Here is a 20,946-nt window from a genome sequence, read left to right on the forward strand (position 1 = left end):
ACTCACAAAACTAAATTTATTTCGACCACTTATCAGAAAAGGGAGGAAGACAGAGAAGAAGAAAGGGGCTAGTGAAAAAAAGGAAGAGAAAGCAGTACTGATCAGCTCTCCTGCCACAGCCCTGTGGGCAAATAACTTCTGCCTAAACTAAACCAGCTTCCCACCTGGACTGTCAAAAGCACACTTGACTTTATACCAAAAAAGCACAGCCTACCCAAGGAACCAAGCAATTGTGAAATGGGAGGGAAACGCTGAGGGCTCACTATACTCATGTCCAAAAACTATTTTATGTTCTCAAAACCTCTCAGGGGAAAGGTAGGTAGGTGGGAAAATAATTTTCATTACCAAGAACTGAGGGAAAGATGAGACATGATGCAAGAGAGGAAGTAAACAGGATAGTACACCTACTAGTTTTCATCTAAATTATCAAATAAGATCTCATAACTTACTGATCAGATTATTAGTTCTAGTTGTTACCTGTGTCAGTGTCAAAACTGACGGTGGCATGGAAACGCTTGCCATGTTTCAAGATATCCAGAGTCAGGAGAACTTCTGGGCTCTCTCGTTTTTCTTGGATGCGATATAATGCACGTTCCAAGTTCAGCCAAAAACTAATTTCCTGTAAGGCCGTTCCAGATGCAGGATCTCGATCAAGTTTGGTCACCTTTGAAGATAAAATGACATCTAAGGGTATCACTTTTTAACAAAGGTGAAAGTATGATTAACTAAACATATGCATTATAAATTAATTTTCATATTTCAAGATTTCCTGCCCTGTAAATAAAAAGTGGTTTAATTTGAAATTAAAGGCATGAGACTGCTAAGATTAATGTTCAATTAAGTGTAATGTTTAATCTCAAATTGTATCCTGACCATTCTACCTAGATCAGTACTTGTCTTACACTGAGCAATCCCAGGACCAAGAAGAAATATCACTAACAAGTTACCATAGAATTTGTCTCACTGACAAAAACTCAGACCAATGTTCCCAAAGACATTAAAAAGTAACATATTTTACATGATAACTTTCAATCCTGTGCTCTTACTTTTTGAATTTCTCGGATCCAGCGGTTAACTCCAGATTGTAACTGATTGAGAAAAGTTGGGTCTTCAACCTTATCTCCAAAGTCTGTGACTTTTGGTTTTTCTCCACGTTCATAACACTGTTTTGCAACATTTGTAATAATTGGATGAATTGGCAGGCTGATCTCTGGAATTTCAATATTTTGCTGCAAGTGAAGGAGTCCCATTTCAAGTTCTGCAATCTTTTTTTCAACTGAAGGAGCCATTTTATCACCATCCCTAAAAAGATATGAAATACCTCAAAATTTAATGTACTATATTGGTCTCCAAAGAAATTCTATTAATATTGTCTGTCAAGTATTAATAATGTACATATTCACGGGCTCAAAGGATTTATATCCTCTTGGTTTACTACTCCCTTTCTGATTCTGAAGGCTTATAATCACCCTCCATACTATCTTGTGAACACTGAGTGAAACATGATGTTCAAACCATAGAAAGAAAAATGGTTTTTACCTGTCTGCCTTGCCAGACTCTCTGATATAGGACTTAAAAAAAGGAGCCACCGCATTGCTAATGAAAGAGTGCAACGTTTCATAGGGCGAATCTTCACTGAGTGTGAGGACTCGAAGTTGAGAAGATACTGGTTTGTCTGCATCAATTACAGGAGTACGTTTAATGAATGCCAAGCTAAAAAGAAAGCAAAAGAAGAAATCAGAACAAAGAATCTCATTCTTAAGTCATCTTTTCATTTTAAAAATCGTATTAAGAAAGACTAAATTTTTGCTTGCTTTTCTACTAGGGAAATGAACTGCTGGTCTGTCTTTACTTACTATGTGAGAACTAGTGTATCGATGTTATGGCTGTAGCATGTGACCATGAAATCAAGAAAAGTTAACTTGTCTCACATGGGGGTCTAATAAATAATCTTTACCTAAAACTAATCTGCCCTAGTAACTTACAAGCCACAAAGGACTTAAATCTTATACTAATTTGCACCACTTATTTATTGCACTAAGTCAGATATCAGTTTCATTAAATAGAAGTTGCTCACAGATCAGAATGAGAAGAGGGCATTCCAGGCCCTCCTCAACATGGTACCTTCTTCCCCACCCCAAGAAAACACTTAAATTAGATGTCCTATGACCTAAACGTGTGCTTTGTATCTCTGCTTAAGAAATCCATATTCTTCTTGGGTGTGGGACACAACTTCAAGAGGCACTCTCCCTAACAAATGCAAATATTGTAAACTAGTTGTCTTTACCCTCACATTAACCTGAAATTAAAAAAAACAACAACAACAGAAATCCATATTCATTTGCTGAAATTCTAACCCTTAAAACTCAATTCCAGGTGATCTCTTCATGAGTCTTCTGTAATCTCTCCAATCTCCACGCTTCCATGGTATTTTGCCAACTATTATAGTTAATTGTGTACCTGTCAATCATTCTCCATAAGAGACCATAATCTTCCTGGGAACAGGAACCAGATTTTATTTCTTTGGATATCACTCTGTATCAACTGCCGTACCTTGCACATGATAGGCACTCAAAGTTGGTTAAATCAACGGCTTCAAGATAATTAATATTTTAATTTCCCAGTTTGCCAGTCAGTACTTTATATATAATACTTTATATTACTCTAAAAAGTCAATGAAGCTTTCTGATGTGAAACATTGAGAAGAAACCAAGTTACAATAGTATTCTTGCTAAAAAACGTATACCCTGAATCTCATCATGGAAAAATACCAGACAGACAGACTGGGGGATGTTCCATAAGACCAGTGGTTTGGAAGACAGAAGACTAGCCAACAAACATGTGAAAAAATACTCGTCATCTCTAATTATCAAAGAAATGCAAATCAAAACTTTATCACCTAACCCCAGTGAGAATGGCCCATATCGCAGGGTCCTAAAGCAACAATTGACTGGCACAGACAGAAGGAATACTCATGCACTGTTGGTGGGACTGCAAACTAGTATGGCTTCTATGGAAAGACCTATGAAGATTTCTCAAAGAACTAACAGCAGGCGGTGCACGTGGCTCGGTGGCTAGAGTGCCAGCCACATATACTGAAGGTGGCGGTTTCGAGCCTGGCCGGGGCCTGCTAAACAACAATGACAACTGCAACCAAAAGATAGCCAGGCGTTGTGGAGCGGGCCTGGAGTCCCAGCTACTTGGGAGGCTGAGGCAAGAGAATCTCCTGGGCCCAAGAGTTTGAGTTTGCTGTGAGCTGTGAGCTGTAAGGCCATGGAACTCTACCTGGGGGACAGCTTGAGACTCTGCCTCAAAAAAAAAAAAAAAAAAAAAAAAGAACTAAAAGTAGGCCTACTATCTGATCTTGTAATCCCATTACTAGGCATTTACCCAAATGAAAAACAGACATTTTACAACAGAGACATTTGTACTTGAATGTTCTTAGCTGAACAATCACAAAGATGTGAAAACAACCCAAGCGCCCATTAACACAAGAATGGATTAATACACACACGCCATGAAATCCTATTCAACCATAAAAAATGGAGATTTTCCATCCTTTTTAACAACCTGCATAAATTTAGAGAACATTCACCTAACATTGGAAAAAGAAGCATCACATGTACTTAATACCAATTTGAAACTAGGAGATTAACAATCACAGACTCACACAGAGAAAGGGGGATGCAGGGAGGGAGTTTGGTAGCTTTCCACTCAATGGGTACAAAGGATGGAGATGTGTAAGCTCCCTGGATGTAGGACAAGGCTACAACTCTGACTTTAATCTTTCATGTGTAAATTATATAGCACCTTCATATTAATCTGAAATAAAAAATAAAACAAAAAACCCCCTCTGATTTGTACTTGTCAAAAATAAGGCTGAATTACTGCTACAGATTAAAGAAGATTAGGAAGATAGGAAAACTAAAGGCAAAGTGTGATCCTGGATTAGATTCTGAATCAGGAGAAATTGCTATGAAGGGCATTATTAAGACAATTTGAACACGTACCGTAATTAGAGAATAATAGAGCAATATTACATTTCCTAAATTAATAATAATACTGAGGCTATGAATTAGAATGTCTTTGTTCTTAGGAAATATACACTGAAGTATTTTAGGGATAAAGAAACATGATGCCTACACTCAACTGGGGAAATGACAATGTAAAGTACCACATGTAAACTACTGATATCTGTGACTTCTATATACTGTTCATGTAATTCCTCTACAACTTTGCAATTATCTCTCAAAAAGTTTAAAGAAAAAAATGCAGAATCAATTATAATGTTCACATATGTAAATCTGGATATGTCCACTGACATATAAATTGGTACAACCTGTCTAGAAGGTGAGAAATCTGACAACATGCATTAAAAACCATACTGATGCTTTGCATCTGAACTAGTAATGCTATCTTTAGGAGTTACACAAAAAAGAATCAGAGGGCTTGGCATCCATAGCACAGTGGTTACGGTGCCAGCCACATACACCGAGGCTGGCAGGTTCAAATCCAGCCCGGGCCAGCTAAACGACGACAACTGCAACAAAAAATAGTCAGGCACTGTGGTGGGTGCCTGTAGTCCCAGCTACCTGGGAGGCTGAGGCAAGAGAATCGCTTAAGCCCAGGAGTTTGAGGTTGCTGTGAGCTGAGATGCCACAGCACTGCACCAAGGGTGACATAGAGGGACTCTGTCTCAAAAAAAAGAAAAAAAAAAAAAAAAGAATCAGACCTGTATATAGAACGTTTACTAGTTACTTGTAATAATAAAAATCAGATGTGCAGTCATCCTTCAGTATCATCAAGAGAATGGTACCAGTACTCCTTTGGGATACCCAAATCTAAAGATGCTTCAGTCCCTTATATAAAATGGCACAATATTTGCATACAACCTATACACATCCTTGCATATACTTTAATCATCTCTACTTAAAATACCCACTACAATGTAAATGCCATATAAATAGCTGTTATACTATATTTGTATTATTTTCTATTATCATACTGTTATTTTTGTTGTTGTTGTTGTTATTTTTACTGTTTTTTTTTCCTGAGTATTTCCTATCCATGGTTGATTCTTAGATACAGAACCCTTGGATACAGAGAGCCAACCATAATCTGAGAGAATTATTAGATATGTTAAGTACATTATAGCTTAAACATAAGGTAGATGCTATGATACGGCCATTAAAAGAAAAATATTTCAAAATTTATATTGACTCGAAAATCTTCCTAATTTGAAGACATGAAATCAAAGATAAGATACTAAATTTAAAGAGCAGAAAGCTTTTGAGTATTTTCTTAATGTGTTTGTCTGAGTCAATTAAGATTCACATTAATTCTCACAAATTTATAATCTGAGATGTGGCATATTCATGACTCACCTATTGGACTTAACTCCATAATGAATGTCTATGTTGATGTTATAGGAAATGAATTCTTTTTCTTCTTCTCCTTCATCGCCAACATCCTCTAAAAATCATAATAAATATTATGTCAAATTCATATCAATATTTCCAATTTCTTATTTATCAACTGCTTAGAGAATTATATTCTTCACCCCCCCCATTTAAACCCCTATACAACTTGGGGCTCCCTATTTTTCCCTTCCTACCCATTACTACCCCTTCTGACTCGGTCACTTATTTGCCATGTGATCCTGGGCAAGGTGGTTAATTCTCTGCACTTCCATTTCCTTGTCTGGAAAACAGGGTGGTATTGGCATACCTAGGGGTTGCTGGAAGGATGACTGAGTTGACACATGTGACATCTGGAATAGGGCCTGGCTGTGCAGTGTTAGCTTGTGCTGGCTATGGCTATGTTCTCATCATCCCAGTAGTATCATCCCCTGTGCTCTGAACACATAAAGTCACTTTCCACCCCTGCCCCCAAGTATATTCTGCTTTGTTGTTCACTGAATGTGTGACAGGCATTTTACTAAGCACATTACATGTATCAACATTAAGGGCTGGGTACAGTGGCTCATGCTTCTAATCCTGGCACTCTTGGAGGCCAAGGTGGTAGACTGCCTCAGCCCATGGGTTTGAGACCAGCCTGAGCAAGAACGAGACTCTGTCTCTAAAAATACCTGGGTGTTGTGGCAGGCATCTGTAGTTCCAGCTACTCGGAGGCTGAAGTAAGAGACTTGCTTAAGCCCAAGAGTTTAAGGTTGCTGTGAGCTATGATGCCATAGCACTCTATGGAGGGCAACAAAGTAAGACTGTCTTAACACACACACACACACACACTCCTTTTCTCTCTCTCTCTCTCTCTCTATATATATATATCATACATTTAACTGTAAGGGTTGGGAATGACTATTATTATCCCTGTTTTTGAGGTAAGACTGTAAGTAAATTGCTCACATACACTTGGGTGGAAAGCAACAAAGTATAACAGAATTCAAAAGTCCAAGCTCCTCACTAGTATGTAGTTTGGCCTGTGTTCTTTAGAGCCAGGTTCAGAGCAAACCTCAATCAAAAAAACTGCTACTGAGAAACACACCCAGGGTCACTGAAAGGCATTCCCATAGCGTTCCCCCCTGCTCTGTTACAGTATTTGTCAGAGTCTGCTCCCTGACCTTTCAGGAGGCAGGAACCATGCTAGACTCCACACAGCACAACACTCTGCACATAGTAGTTATTTTTAAAAACTTACTGGAATTTGGGGGCCAAAGGGAAAAAGTAAATAAAAACTTACTGGAATTTGATAAAATACGCTTAAGATGCATGTGAATCAAATTTCTTTTTTGAGACAGTCTCACTTTGGTAGAGTTGCCCTTGGTAGAGTGCTGTGACATCACAGCTCACAGCAACTTCAAACTCTTGGGCTCAAGTGATTATCCTGCCTCAGCCTCCCAAGTATCTGGGACTGCAGGCGCCCACCACAATGCCTGGCTATTTTTTTTAAAGATGAGGTCTCACTTTAGCTCAGGCTGGTCTCGAACTCCTGAGCTCACACAATCCACCCATCTCAGCCTCTCAGAGTGTTAGGATTATAGGCATGAGCCACTGCACCCAGCCCAAATTTCTAAATAATTAAAAATCAAAATTAAAATAAAGTTTGGGCATGGTGGCTCACACCTGTAATCCTAGCCCTCTAGGAGACTAAGGTAGGTGGATCACCTGAGCTCAGGAGTTTGAAACCAATTTGAATAAAATCAAGACCTTATCTCTACTAAGACGGTAGGAGCCTATAGTCCCAGACACTTGGGAGGCTGAGGCAAGGGGATTGCTTGAGCCCAAGAGTTTAAGGTTTCTGTAAGCTAGTATGCCATGGTACTCTATTCAGGTCACAGAGTCAGACTCTGTTTCAAAAAAAAAAAAAATAGTCAGGCGGCACCTGTGGCTCAGTGAGTAGGGCGCCAGCCCCATATACCAAGGGTGGTGGGTTCAAATCTGGCCTCAGCCAAACTACAACAAAAAAAATAGCCAGGTGTTGTGGCGGGCACCTGTAGTACCAGCTACTCGGGAGGCTGAGGCAAGAGAATCACCTAACCCCTCACATAGAGCTAGAGGTTGCTGTGAGCTGTGATGCCATAGCACTCTACTGAGGGGGACAAAGTGAGACTCTGACTCTAAAAAAAAAAAATCAAAATTAAAATTAAAAATGTGCAACAAAGGAAAATGATCCAAACCTCTACATCTAGTACTAATTCACCAGGTGCCTAAACGTAATCAAATTATCTTTGTAATGACATACTGTAGGAAATATGTGTGTTAGCCAAAATTATAATCTATAGATTTTTTAATTTTTTGAGACACAGTCTCACTACGTTGCCCTCAGTAGAGTGCTGTATTGTCACAGCTCACAGCAACCTCAAACTCCTGTGCTTAAGTGATTCTCTTGCTTCAGCCTCCCGACTAGCTGGGACTACAGGCACCCACCACAATGCCTGGCTAATCTATGGATTAATTTAATTTTTTTTTTTTTTTTGACACAGAGCTTCAAGCTATTACCCTGGGTAGATACCATGGTGTCATAGCTCATAGTAACCTCCAACTCCTGGCCTTAAGTGATTCTCTTGCTTCAGCCTCCCGAGTAGCTGGGACTACAGGTGCCCACCACAACGCCTGGGTATTTTTTGGTTGTAGTTGTCATTGTTTGGCAGGCCTGGGCTGGATTTGAACTCGCCAGGTCTGGTGTATGTGGCTGGTGCCATAGTCGCTTGAGCTACAGATGCCACCCAATCTATGGATTAATTTAATGTGATTATTTTATACATGGTTCATCTTCACTGTAAAGTCATGACATAATAGAAATGGGCAGCTTTTACAGTCAGAAAACCTGGGATCAAGTCGTATCACTTAGGAGCTAAGTGACCTTGGGAAAGCAATTTTTCTTCCACTGGGCTTCAAATGGGCAGTAGGACAGTGCCTGTGGCTCAGTGAGTAAGGCGCCAGCCCCATATACCAAGGGTGGTGGGTTCGAACCCGGCCCCAGCCAAACTGCAACAAAAAATAGCCAGGCATTGTGGCAGGCACTAGTAGTCCCAGCTACTCGGGAGGCTGAGGCAAGAGCATCTCCCAAGGCCAAGAGCTGGGGGGGTTGCTGTGATGCCACAGCACTCTACAGAGGGCGACAAACTGAAACTGTCCCTAAATAAATAAAGTAAAAAAATAAAAATGGGCAGTAAAGAGGGGGTAGAATACTGAATTAGGCGATTTAAAATATTTCTTTAAGCACTAAAAACAGGGCGGCGCCTATGGCTCAGTCGGTAAGGCGCCGGCCCCATATACCGAGGGTGGCAGGTTCAAACCCGGCCCTGGCCAAACTGCAACCAAAAAATAGCCAGGCGTTGTGGCGGGCGTCTGTAGTCCCAACTACTCGGGAGGCTGAGGCAAGAGAATCGCTTAGGCCCAGGAGTTGGAGGTTGCTGTGAGCTGTGTGAGGCCACGGCACTCTACCGAGGGCCATAAAGTGAGACTCTGTGTCTACAAAAAAAAAAAAAAAAAAAAAAAAAGCACTAAAAACAATGAAATCTGGATGTATAGGGCCTGAGCAAAAGCTGTTATTTGCTTTGTTATTAATAGTTTTCATAAGAGATAAATACAAAATTCATACTAACAAGCATAAAATATTACATTGTGTATCTATTACAATGACAACAATTCTCCTTGGTATGATTTTACGAAAGAAAAGGACTAGGTGGCAGAACATTCCAGTACTTCCTATTTTTGTAAATGCCTGTCAAAAACTCCTAAACAAATCAATTGATTTTTCTTTTTTTTGCAGTTTTTGGCCAGGGCCGGGTTTTAACCCATCACCTCCGGTATATGGGGCCGGCGCCCCACTCCTTTGTGCCACAGGTGCCGCCCTCAATTTATTTTTCTGAACACTCAAATATGGTCACATCACAAGAGAAATCATACTGCCTGAAATCAGTCACACATTATGATTGCAATTTGTAAAATACAAACATATGGATAAAAAGCATAAAGAAATATTCCCAAATTGAAATAGCTGTCAGGGTTGTGAGACTGAAATATTTTCTCTCTAAATTTTCTGAACATTCAATAATACTGTTATTCTATGATTTACATAAAATGTTACAGAAATAATACCCACACAATATATAAAAAAGTAACAATCTATTATCACCAAAAGAAATCATTTGATTTCTCCTGCAGAGTCTCCCTCTGTTGCCTAGGCTGATCTCAAACTCTTGTGGCTCAAGCAATGCTCCCAAGTAGTTAGGACTGTGGGCACACAGCTATGATATGTTAGCTTCAAATCATTTCTTCCCCCCCAGATAAAGACTCATCCATCAACACAAATGAAATCACATAGAAAACCTGCAGTCTGGACATGGCATCCAAGCATATTGCCTGCACTTCCTAATGCAAACAGGGTTAAGGGAACCAGGCATCATTCCAAGCGATGAGTCATGGCTGTGTGGCAAATGTTCCAGTTCTGCAATAGAAATACTGCAATGCAGTAGAATGCTGCTTTGGCGAAGGAAGGCACACCCAGTGACATAATCCTCAGACAATGATAATGCAAATAGATATTCCCTCCTGCTCTGTTAAATTTTAACTTTTCTTGATGACAATAATTTATGGAAGTTATTATTAATCAGTCATAGTATACATTTTGGATTAGTCTTTTTATGCATGTTCTCTATAAATACTGGGATCAGATGAAGTCTGTATTTAAAAATGGGAATATATTTGACTCCCATTTATAGTTATACTCCTATTGGGAGTTATACTCCCAATTTTACATATATATGTTTTACACATATAACTTATTACATTATTATATAAACTGCTATCAAATAATTTAAACTTTTGCCCCTCTATAAATTACATCTCTATAAGTTGTTACATTTTCCAAATAATAGTAATTTAACATTCTACTTCCATAGAAGCATTTTAAAAATTACTTAGAGAAGATACTTGATTGTTAATTTTTAATAACAAAGGTTATTGATTCTGTTGTGCTTAAAAGCTTTATATACAAACACAATCTGCATGTTTTATCAGATAATATCACTTTCAGTAAAGTATGAATCAGTTTCCTGCTATTAGATACATAATAGACCAATATAGTTCGTACCGTTAAAGAATCAAAGTACCAGTACAGAAAGAATTGGGCCCATCTCATGAGTTCCTTTTCTGCAAACTATATTGATACACATTACAAAGACTTGCAGACACTTTGGTTAACTTCTGAGAATTTATCGAATTTCTAGAGATGTTCAAAATGGGATGTAGCACCAATCTGTGTATACTTCTTTATTTATTTATTATTATTATTATTTATTTTTTTTTTTTGTAGAGACAGAGTCTCACTTTATGGCCCTCGGTAGAGTGCCGTGGCCTCACACAGCTCACAGCAACCTCCAACTCCTGGACTTAAGCGATTCTCTTGCCTCAGCCTCCCCAGTAGCTGGGACTACAGGCGCCCGCCACAACGCCCAGCTATTTTTTTTTGTTGTTGTTGCAATTTGGCCGGGGCTGGGTTTGAACCTGCCACCCTCGGTATATGGGGCCGGTGCCTTACCAACTGAGCCACAGGCGCCGCCCTACTTCTTTTTTTTTTAAGAGATAGAGTCTCACTCTAACGCCCTCAGTAGAGTGCCGTTGCGTCACAGCTCACAGCAATCTCCAACTTCTGAACTTAGGTGATTTTTTTGCCTCAGTCTACAGAGTAGCTGGGATTACTGTCGCCTGCCACAACGCCCAGTTATTTTTTGTTCCAGTTTGGCTGGGGCCGGGCTTGAACCCGCCACCTGGGTATATGGGGCCAGCGCCCTACCCACTGAGCCACAGGAGCTGCCTAATCTGTGTATACTTCTCTTGAAAGACAGTTTAATGTATTTCAAACTACTAGCAATTTGTATCACTACTCTGTGAATTAAGTGAGCATTATGTCTTATTTAATGAAATATTTAAAAAGGTGCAAGTCCAATTACCTTAAGAATTACACCACCCTCTCCAGAGCAGACCCTCATGCTTCCACAAAGTGTGGTGAGCAGCAATCCGGAAAGGACAGAGCACACAGGTGGGGTGGCCAATGAGGCTGCTGGCTCTTGCACCTGGTCCTTCCCTCATTTACTCTTCCTTCTCAACTTCTTTCCAGTCACAGAGCAGGTTTCTTCCCCACCTTGAGGACAAACCCATTCGTTTCCTGTGGCCTACATACACTAATCAGGTTACTTGTTATGTGTTCCTGGTTCTCTTTTTTATCTTTTATTTTCTTTTTCCCCGTTAAAATCTAGAACATACTAATACCACATTATTTTGGTTGATCACTGTCATCTATGTCCTCTTTTATTTCCCTCATGTGGTTGCTTCGGTTTTCCCCTTTTTCTGTCTCTAGTGCTTTCTCTTGTCACCAGGTCACTTGCCTTTTGTCCTCCTAAGGAGCCATGACTTCTCTGCTACAACCACTGCCTGCTGAGGTGCAAGGCTAAGAACATGGTTATACAGTTTGAATTTTCTCCTTAATCCAAAGACGTCCCTGGTATACTCTCTTTAGGAGCATAAAGGGAACATTAAACCCTATATAATACCTGTACATAATGTACAATCACATGGAATTCACTTTGATATTTCCAGAAAAAAAGGAATACAAAACTAGTAAGTTATGACTACCCAAGTACTTCAGATTAGCAGTTTTTAAGTTAACACTAATTCAAAGGAAATAATTGATATAAAATAGATTAAAACAAACACTCCCATTTTAATGGATATGAGGGAACTGCAGGGAGATTAGATTTTGGTTTCAGAATCTTCCTTAGAACATTTTTTCCTAACCGTGTCTTAAAATTCTGGGGTTTCAGTTTCCTCATTCATGAAAGGCGAGGGCTGGACAATCTCTCCTGCTGCCTCCAACCTAATATTCTACACTGCGGATCAACAATTTCTATCCTTCACTTTTTTTTTTTTTTTTTAAGGAATAGGGTCTTTCTATCCTTCACTTTTTTTTTTTTAAGGGATAGGGTCTTGCTATGTTGCCCAGGCTGGAGTGGCATGGCTATTCACAGGTACCATCATAGCTCACTACAAATTTAAACTCCTGGGCTCAAGTAATTCTCCCACCTCAGTCTCCTGAATAGCTGGGACTATAGGCATGTGCCACTGTGCCTGACTCATCTTTACTTTTTAGAAAGAAGTGATTACTAGGGTGGCGCCTGTGGCTCAGTGGGTAGGGAGGCGGCCCCATATACCAAGGGTGGCAAATTCAAACCTGGCCCCAGCCAAACTGCAACAACAACAACAAAATAGCTGGGTGTTATGGTGGGCACCTGTAGTCTCAGCTACTCGGGAGGCTGAGGCAAGAGAATCACCTCAGGCTAGGAGTTGGAGGTTGCTGTGAGTTGTGACACCACAGCATTCTACTGAGGGTGATAAAGTGAGACTGTCTCTACAAAAAAAAAAAAAAGTTACTGTTTTCCCCTTGCTGTACATAAATTTTATTTACTATGTTATACTGTATATTCACATTCATCTTGCTGCAGATTGGTTTGTCCTATAAAGGGTGTAGGGTCCTACCTATAGCATGACAGCATGGGATGGTGAGAATCTATGTTAGTAGGTACTTACTGTTATAAGACAGTATGGTTTTATAGAAAAATGTGTCCTGGCTCGGTGCCTGTAGCTCAGTGGTTACGGCACTGGTCACATACACCCAGGCTGGAATGTTTGAACCCGGCCTGGGCCTGCTAAACAACAACAACAACAACTACAACAACAAAAAATAGCCAGGTGTTTTAGCGGGCACCTATAGTCCAGCTATTTGAGAGGCTGAGGCAAAAGAATCACTTAAGCCCAAGAGTTTGAAGTGCTGTGAGCTGTGATGCCACGGCACTCTACCGAGGGCAACATAGTGAAACTCTGTCTCAAAAAAAAAAAAAGAAAAGGAAAAAAAGAAAAAGATAAATGTGTCCTGTTAATCATTTTATTGTTCATGGGGGGGGGGAAGCAAAAACCAGAAATAAATACTAAACTTTTTTTTTTTTTTTGTTGTAGAGACAGAGTCTCACTTTATGGCCCTCGGTAGAGTGCCGTGGCCTCACACAGCTCACAGCAACCTCCAACTCCTGGGCTTAAGTGATTCTCTTGCCTCAGCCTCCCGAGTAGCTGGGACCACAAGCGCCCGCCACAACGCCCGGCTATTTTTTGGTTGCAGTTTGGCCGGGGCCGGGCTTGAACCCGCCACCCTCGGCACATGGGGCCGGCGCCTTACCGACTGAGCCACAGGTGCCGGCCAATACTAAACTTTTTATTCATCAGTCTACTTCCCTTCACCCTTCAGGAAAATTAAATCTTTAGAAAAATAATTTTTTTTTGATACAGTTTTACTTCAGCTCACAGCAACCTCAAACTCCTTGGCTCATGTAATCTTCCTGCCTCAGCCTCCCAAGAAGCTAGGACTACAGGCATGCACCACCATGCTCAGCTAATTTTTTTTATTTTTAGTAGAGACAGGATCTTGCTTTGCTCAGGCTGGTCTTGAACTCCTGACCTCAAGCAATCCTCCTGCCTTGGCCTTCCAGAGTGCTAGGATTATAGGCTTCAGCCACTATGCATGGCCAGTAAAATAATTTTAAAACCCCCACAAAACATTCCTCATAAAATTTTCTACACCACTATATCTCTATGAAATTGAATACTGTATCTTGCTCTAGTTTTCTTTCACATTCCAGTCCTTTGCCATCTCTGCACTTATGAAGATGAAATCCCTAAATTACCATCTCAGGGGAAAAAAAACAGTAATTCCAAATGTAAGCATTCACCAAAGCCACTAATTTCAGTCATAAAGCAAAGTTCCAAGCTTAAGAAACCTGAGTGTAAGAAAAAAACACACATTCATGCAAATAAACCAGCCAACTCAGGACCTGGTCCCAGTTTGGTCATTCACAAGCTGAAGAAGCTCAGACAAGCAAAGGAACCGTCAGCCCATCAGCTGCGAATCTGAATATAAGCCTATCTATCATTGTACGTTCCTACCACAGGAACAGACCACCCAACCCCTCCTGGTAATAAAATGTAACTAAAAAATGCATTTCAAGTAAAAAGTGTTACAAAAATGTCATTAACATTGTAAAATGCCTAATTAAGTAAGGAGTACCCATTTTGTCACAATTTTATAAGTATACTAGGAAGAAGGTAATTTCCTACAGGCCAGGGATTACAGAAAGGAGAGTTCACTCTTTTTTTAAGTTAGTCAGATTTAGCAGTGAGGGGTTGTATGCCAACTTTCTTGACATTAATGTTGACATTTTTCTTTTTATTATTTTATTAGTTTTTTAGAGACAAAGTTTTGTTTTGTTCTCTTTTTAAAATGAGGAGCTGTAATACAACATTCCCTCTCCCTACAATTAATTCTTCAGTATCAAAATGAGCTGATATGGGTGGCACCTGTGGCTTGGTGGGTAGGGTGCCGGACACATACACCCTGGGCCAGCTAAACAATGACAACTGCAACGACAAAAACAAATAAAAATAGTCGGGCGTTGTGGTGGGCGCCTGTAGTCCCAGCTACTTGGGAGGCTGAGGCAAGAGAATGGCTTAAGCCCAAGAGTTCGAGGTTGCTGTGAGCTATGACACCACAGCACACTACCAGGGCCACAAAGTGAGACTGTCTCAATAAAAAAAAAAAAGTACAGCCTTGAGTAATATGCTTTTTTTTTTTTTTTTTTGAGACAAGGTCTCACTCTATTGCCCTGGCTAGAGTATAGAAGCAGCAGCAGCATAACGCTCTGCAACCTCAGACTCCTGGGCTCAAACAATTCTCCTGCCCAGCCTCCCAAGCAGTTGGGACTACAGGTACATATCACCAGGTCTGGCTAATTTTTCCTATTTTTTATAGAGACAGGGTCCTGCTATATGGCCCAGGGTGGTCCCAAACTCTCCTAGGCTCAAGGTAATCCTTGAGCCATAGGATCCCAAAATGCTGGGATTACAGGTATGAGCCATGGTGCCTGGTCTTGTAATGCTGTACTTTACCAAAAGGTTACAACTAGCTGGTATAGCTTTAAAAAAATAATGTATATAGCTTTATATAAAAATAATTCTACATGCAATTATGAGTGTTTGGAAATGTCTTTCCATTAAAAATGTATTAGAGGATAAATAGAAGCAAAAGTAGTTTCTCCCGTTTATTAAATAAAGCACATGACTTCACCATTGGTAATAGGTTTTTTGTTTTGTTTTTTTTTTTTTCAGATAGAACCTCTTGCCCAGTGCTTTGAGTGCTGTGGCATCATCATGGCTTACTGCAACTTCAAACTCTTGGGCTCAAGTGACCCTCCTGCTTCAGTCTCCTAAGTAGCAGGGACTAAAGGTATGTGCCACCACACCAAGCTAATTTTTCTTTTTTTTTTTTTTTTTTTATTGTTGGGGATTCATTGAGGGTACAATAAGCCAGGTTACACTGATTGCAATTGTTAGGTAAAGTCCCTCTTGCAATCCAAGCTAATTTTTCTACATATATATGTATGTGTGTATGTGTATATACATATATATATATATATATTTTTTTTTTTTTTCTTTTTTGGTAGAGCCAGGGTCACATTGCTCAAGTGACCCTCCTGCCTCAGCCTTCCAAAGTGCTAGGATTATAGGCATGAACCACCATGCCTGGCTAGGTGCTGGTCTTTATTCAGTTTAAACAATTCAGAACTGTTTCCTCTATTAATGCAAGCCTACCTTTTCACTGTAATTAACTATCGGTTGTACATATTTGATTTAATGTATAAGGCTAACTCATAAAAACCACACAGAAGAAATCCCTCCTACCAAGGACTAAGTGGTCCTAGTGTAGCCAGGATGCTAATAAGACCAATGAGAGTATATATAAAATAAACTTGGATTAGGTTTTAAATCTTCTCTTAGATTTTTATAAATGAAAATTAATTGTAGACAAGTTGAAATGTTAGAAATACTTCAGGGTTTTTTTTTTTTTTTTTTTTTTTTTGAGACAGAGCCTCAAGCTGTCGTCCTGCATAGAGTGCAGTTGCGTCACAGCTCACAGCAACCTCCAACTCTTGGGCTTAAGCGATTCTCTTGCCTCAGCCTCCCAAGTAGCCAGGACTACAGGCACCCGCCACAACGCCTGGCTTTTTTTTTTTTTTTTTTTTTTCTTTTTGATTGTAGTTATCATCATTGTTTGGTGGCCCGGGCTGGATTCAAACCCACCAGCTCCGGTGTATATGGCTGGTGCTCTAGCCACTTGAGCTACAGGCACCGAGCCTATTTCAGGAATTTTTCTTCTTTTTTTTTTTTTGCAGTTTTTGGCGGGGCTGGGTTTGAATCTGCCACCTCTGGCATATGGGCTGGTACCCTACTCCTTTGCCGCCCCTTCAGGGATTTGTATAAATATAAGAATGAGGTAAGACTTCAATTTAAGATAATCTCATTCCTTACTCAACTTTCAAAAGTGCAAGTCATTATGGAGCCAAGATTTTGATGCCTGGATATTTGTTCTGCTGAAAAAAAGAGAACATACCCATAAAGAAAATACAGAGATAATTTGTACTGGACAGTGTATTACAGAAATATACCCCCTACCAATAATTTTAATAAAGTTCAATTCTAAGATGTCTGAGAAAAGTCAATTATTGTTAATCACTTTAGAAGAATAAAACTTTTTTTCATAAAAAAAATTACAAGCCAAGGTAAAACAAGAACGTTGATTTCAATACATAAACTGTGTGATAAAAAGATGATCAAGAATTAGCCATGGTGGCTTGGTGCCCAGAGCTCACTGGGTAAGGGCGCCGGCCACATGCACCGGGGCTGGTGGGTTCAAACCTGGCTGGGGCCTGCTAAACAATGACAACAATAACAAAAAAATAGCCAGGTGTTGTGGCAGGCACTTGTAGTCCCAGCTACTTGGGAGGCTGAGGCAAGAGAATCCCTTAAGCCCGAGAGTTTGAGGTTGCTGTGGGCTGTGATGCCATAGCACTCTACCAAGGGTGACATAATGAGACTCTGTTTCAACAACAACAAAAAAAATTAGCCATGGTCAAACTACTCAAAATAACTTTAAAAATCCAGATTAAAATGTATACAATACTGGGGTGGTGCCGTGGCTCAGTGAGTAGGGCACCGGCCCCATATACTGAGGGTGGTGGGTTCAAACCCGGCCCGGCCAAACTGCAACGAAAAAATAGTGGGGCGTTGTGGCAGGCGCCTGGAGTCTCAGGTACTTGGGAGGCTGAGACAAGAGAATCTCCTGAGCCCAAGAGCTGGAGGTTGCTGTGAGCTGTGTGATGCCATGTCACTGTACTGAGGGCGACAAAATGAGACTGTCTCTAAAAAAAAAAAAAAAGTATACAATATTGTATAAGCACTGAAAAATGATCAGAAACACAATGCACCCAACAGGAATTTGTGGTCATAAGGGGCACAAAACTTGTGGCCTCCCTATGAACAATTCCCTACATGTGAAGAAGAAAAAAAATTTTAAATGTATATGGTGAGTATATGGGTGATCACTGTATATTCTTTTTAGCTGTACTGTATGTTTGAAAAATTGGCTAATAAAATACTGAAACATTAAAAAAAGAAAAAGAAAAATGACCAGAAAGACATATACCAAAATGTTGACACTGGTTGTATCTGGGTTGCAGGATTCCAGGTGACTTTTATTTTATTTGTATAAATTCTCTATAATGGGTATTTTGTTTGGAAAAAAGAGATCAGTTAAAAATAAATTTTTGAACACTTAATGGTTCCCATGCAGGAATACATAATCCCAAACATAACAGTAAACAGCCCTAAACAACATTAATATTCTAAAGATGCTGGAACGGTTTATTTGCTTTGAGCATTCCATGTGGATCTAAGAAACATATTCTTGTGCACTTTCCTAACCTCTGCAGAAACTAAGGCTACAGTGAAGCATCTTCTGAGTAAACACAGACTTTGAAAGAAACAAACTATCAGAAAGAAACACAAGTGTGTGTGCTAAGGCTTGAGCTAAGACATTATAGGTGCTTTTAATGACAGAACCATTCAGGTTAGTTTTTTTTTTTATTATAAGAAGCTTACTGGGGCGGCGCCTGTGGCTCAAAGGAGTAGGGCGCCAGCCCCATATACCAGAGGTGGCAGGTTCAAACCTGGCCCCAGCCAAAAACTGCAAAAAAAAAAAAAAAAAAAGAAGCAACTTACTGGCAAGCATGTTCAAACAATATCCATTACCTAGGTGCTAAGCTTAAAATTTACTTCTGACATCATTCCTATATGGGCTCCCAATATTGGCTACAAACTGATTTGAAAGAATCAATGAGAAACCTTCCAGACCGGTTCCAGACTCTCAAGATGGATCTAGCCTTACTTTGTGGACATTACTATTTGAGGAGATAGCTGGAAAATGCAAACCTTTTGCCTCCTTAACCCGAATCTTTTTAAAAAATCAAACGCAAAATATTACAGGGTTATCATTAGGATCATAAGCATTACACAAACATAAGGGATGATCAGTTAAGACAAGCAACAGACTAGAAACTGAGCTGCTGTGTCTAGTCTAAGGACTAGGATTAGCCAGTGACATTGAGTGACTCATCTAACACGAGCCTCAGTTTCCTTACACATAAAATCCAGGGATACACCCATTCAGGAAGGAGGCTGTGAGGACCAAAAGGAAGACCTAGGTGAGAGCATTTACGTGCAACAGTGATGCTTCGCAAGCAACCAGGGCAGGAACTGTCATTCTGTGGGCCTCAGGCTCTGAACCCCTACAAGGCAGGGGCTGGGACACCTGCCCGTCTAGGTTCCCCTCCGACCCACCATGACCTCTTCCCCAAACAGAGACGACCTAAGAACGAGAATCCAGGCCACCCACCACTCCGCAGCTCTGCCCCTGACACATCCTTCCCGATCCCGGTTTGGCCCATACACAAATCGAAACCGAAAAGCTCATGTGACATTGAAGGCAGGGATGCGGCCTCCGCCTGCGCTAAGACTAGGGAGACGCTGTCTCCACCCAACTCGGCCATCTTGAGCGGCCGGAGCAGACAAAGCGACCCCATTGTTTTGGGTGACAGCGAGACCTTCATCCCTTCTCCGGACCAGAAAGGGAACACCCCGGGCGGGGGTCCAGCCTTGGCAGTGGGTGTGGCCAGAGGGAGGCCCGGGTGTGGCACCTGGCTCGCGGGGCGTGCGCAGCCGTGAGGGACCCAGCCGCTGGGGTGTCTGTGGCCACGGGGGCTCTTCCCGTAGGGTGTCTGCGAACGTGAGGAACTCTTTTCATCCCAGTGGGTGCGTGCGGCCGCAAGGCGCCCGGCCCGCGTGGTATCTACGGCCCTGGAGGACCTGGCCACTCTTGCCCTCCGTGGGGACCCTGCCGACCCCGCCCTCTGCAGGAACACTTCCCGTGGGTGACTGCAGCCCCGGAGGCCGCCCAGGGCCCTGGCCCCGCACCTTTGAGGGTGGAGCGCTCCACTAGGACTGTGTGGACTTGCGGGTCCGAGAGGAACTTGCGCATCTGCTCCAGGGCGCTCTTCTCCTCCAGCGCTGCCTCCAGCGCGGCAGGCGCCTCGCCGCCATCCTCCAGCAACAGTGGCACTAGCTTGCGCAGGTGCTTCTGCAGCACCGACACATCGGCCACGTTCTGCACCGCCGACACTTCCAGGCCGGCCGAGCCGTCCTCACCGCCGCCGCCGCCGGTCTCCGACATGGCGCCGTGCTCGGGACCCGCAGGGAGCGCTGAAGAGGCAACTAGGCGCGCGAGCGAGCTAGGGAGAGAAACGGGCGCGGAAAGGCTGACGGTCCGCTAGTTCACGGCCGACTGAGTGAGCAGGAGCTGGCTCCGCCCTAAAGGCAGCCCCTGCCCGCCCGCCGGCCTCAGGCGCAGCCACCGGCGCCCGCTCGCGGTACCGTCACGACGTCGCGCGTGCGCGGGGCGGTCCCGGCACGGCCGCGCGGCCTTCTGGGACTTGTGGTCCAAGTGCGGGGCGGGGCCCTTAGTCCCCGCAAGGTTATCTCAGAAAGTGCAGATTCAGTCTACACCCGGTAGATGTGGGGCCGTCGGGGACCGTGTGCAACTTTTTCACTGCTGTTAGACGCAGCGAGTACCCCAGAGCCCCCAGAAACTCCGTAAACAGCGAATGAGCGATGTTAAATGACGAGAGTTGACGTGTGTTGGGCGCTTCGCCTGTGTTCTCTCACTGAATGAATGACTCCGTATTAAGTCCCAAATGTAGGCACGATAGATGGTTTGTTAGATATATACAGCAGGAGCGACACTATTTTTCTAAGGGGAAGGTCACATTGCTGGGCTGGAAAGAGAGAGGTTCCTGGCCGAAGAACTAGCTCTGCAAAGGCAGAGTGGCCTGCAAGTTGTGGCTGGGGCGCCAACTGCAGAAGTATGAGGTTAAACCAAGAATGACAACCTGAAACGACGTGTGAAACCAAGCTGCGATGGGACCTGGCTCCTAATGACAAAATCTTTTCCACCAAGGATGCTAAGGACCAAGAGGGAGACCTACATGAG

General features: G+C 41.9%; 1 protein-coding gene and 1 pseudogene across 1 annotated transcript in view; one reads left to right on the forward strand and one right to left on the reverse strand.

Annotated features, from left to right (window-relative positions):
• The window catches only part of DYNC1H1 (dynein cytoplasmic 1 heavy chain 1), a 101,418-nt gene extending 81,138 nt beyond the window's left edge, over positions 1-20,280 (reverse strand). The window contains exons 1-5 of the mRNA XM_053603869.1: positions 19,875-20,280; positions 5,385-5,472; positions 1,540-1,713; positions 1,047-1,302; positions 478-664 (exon numbers count right to left, since the gene is read on the reverse strand). Coding sequence (XP_053459844.1) covers positions 478-664; positions 1,047-1,302; positions 1,540-1,713; positions 5,385-5,472; positions 19,875-20,130 — 961 coding nt within the window. The 5' untranslated portion in view covers positions 20,131-20,280. The remainder of the gene's footprint in view (positions 1-477; positions 665-1,046; positions 1,303-1,539; positions 1,714-5,384; positions 5,473-19,874) is intronic.
• Positions 17,703-17,898, forward strand: LOC128595252 (uncharacterized; annotated as a pseudogene).
• Positions 20,281-20,946: the final 666 nt, after the last annotated feature.

Source organism: Nycticebus coucang, chromosome 9, assembly GCF_027406575.1.
Source record: "Nycticebus coucang isolate mNycCou1 chromosome 9, mNycCou1.pri, whole genome shotgun sequence".
NCBI classification, from domain to species: domain Eukaryota; kingdom Metazoa; phylum Chordata; class Mammalia; order Primates; family Lorisidae; genus Nycticebus; species Nycticebus coucang.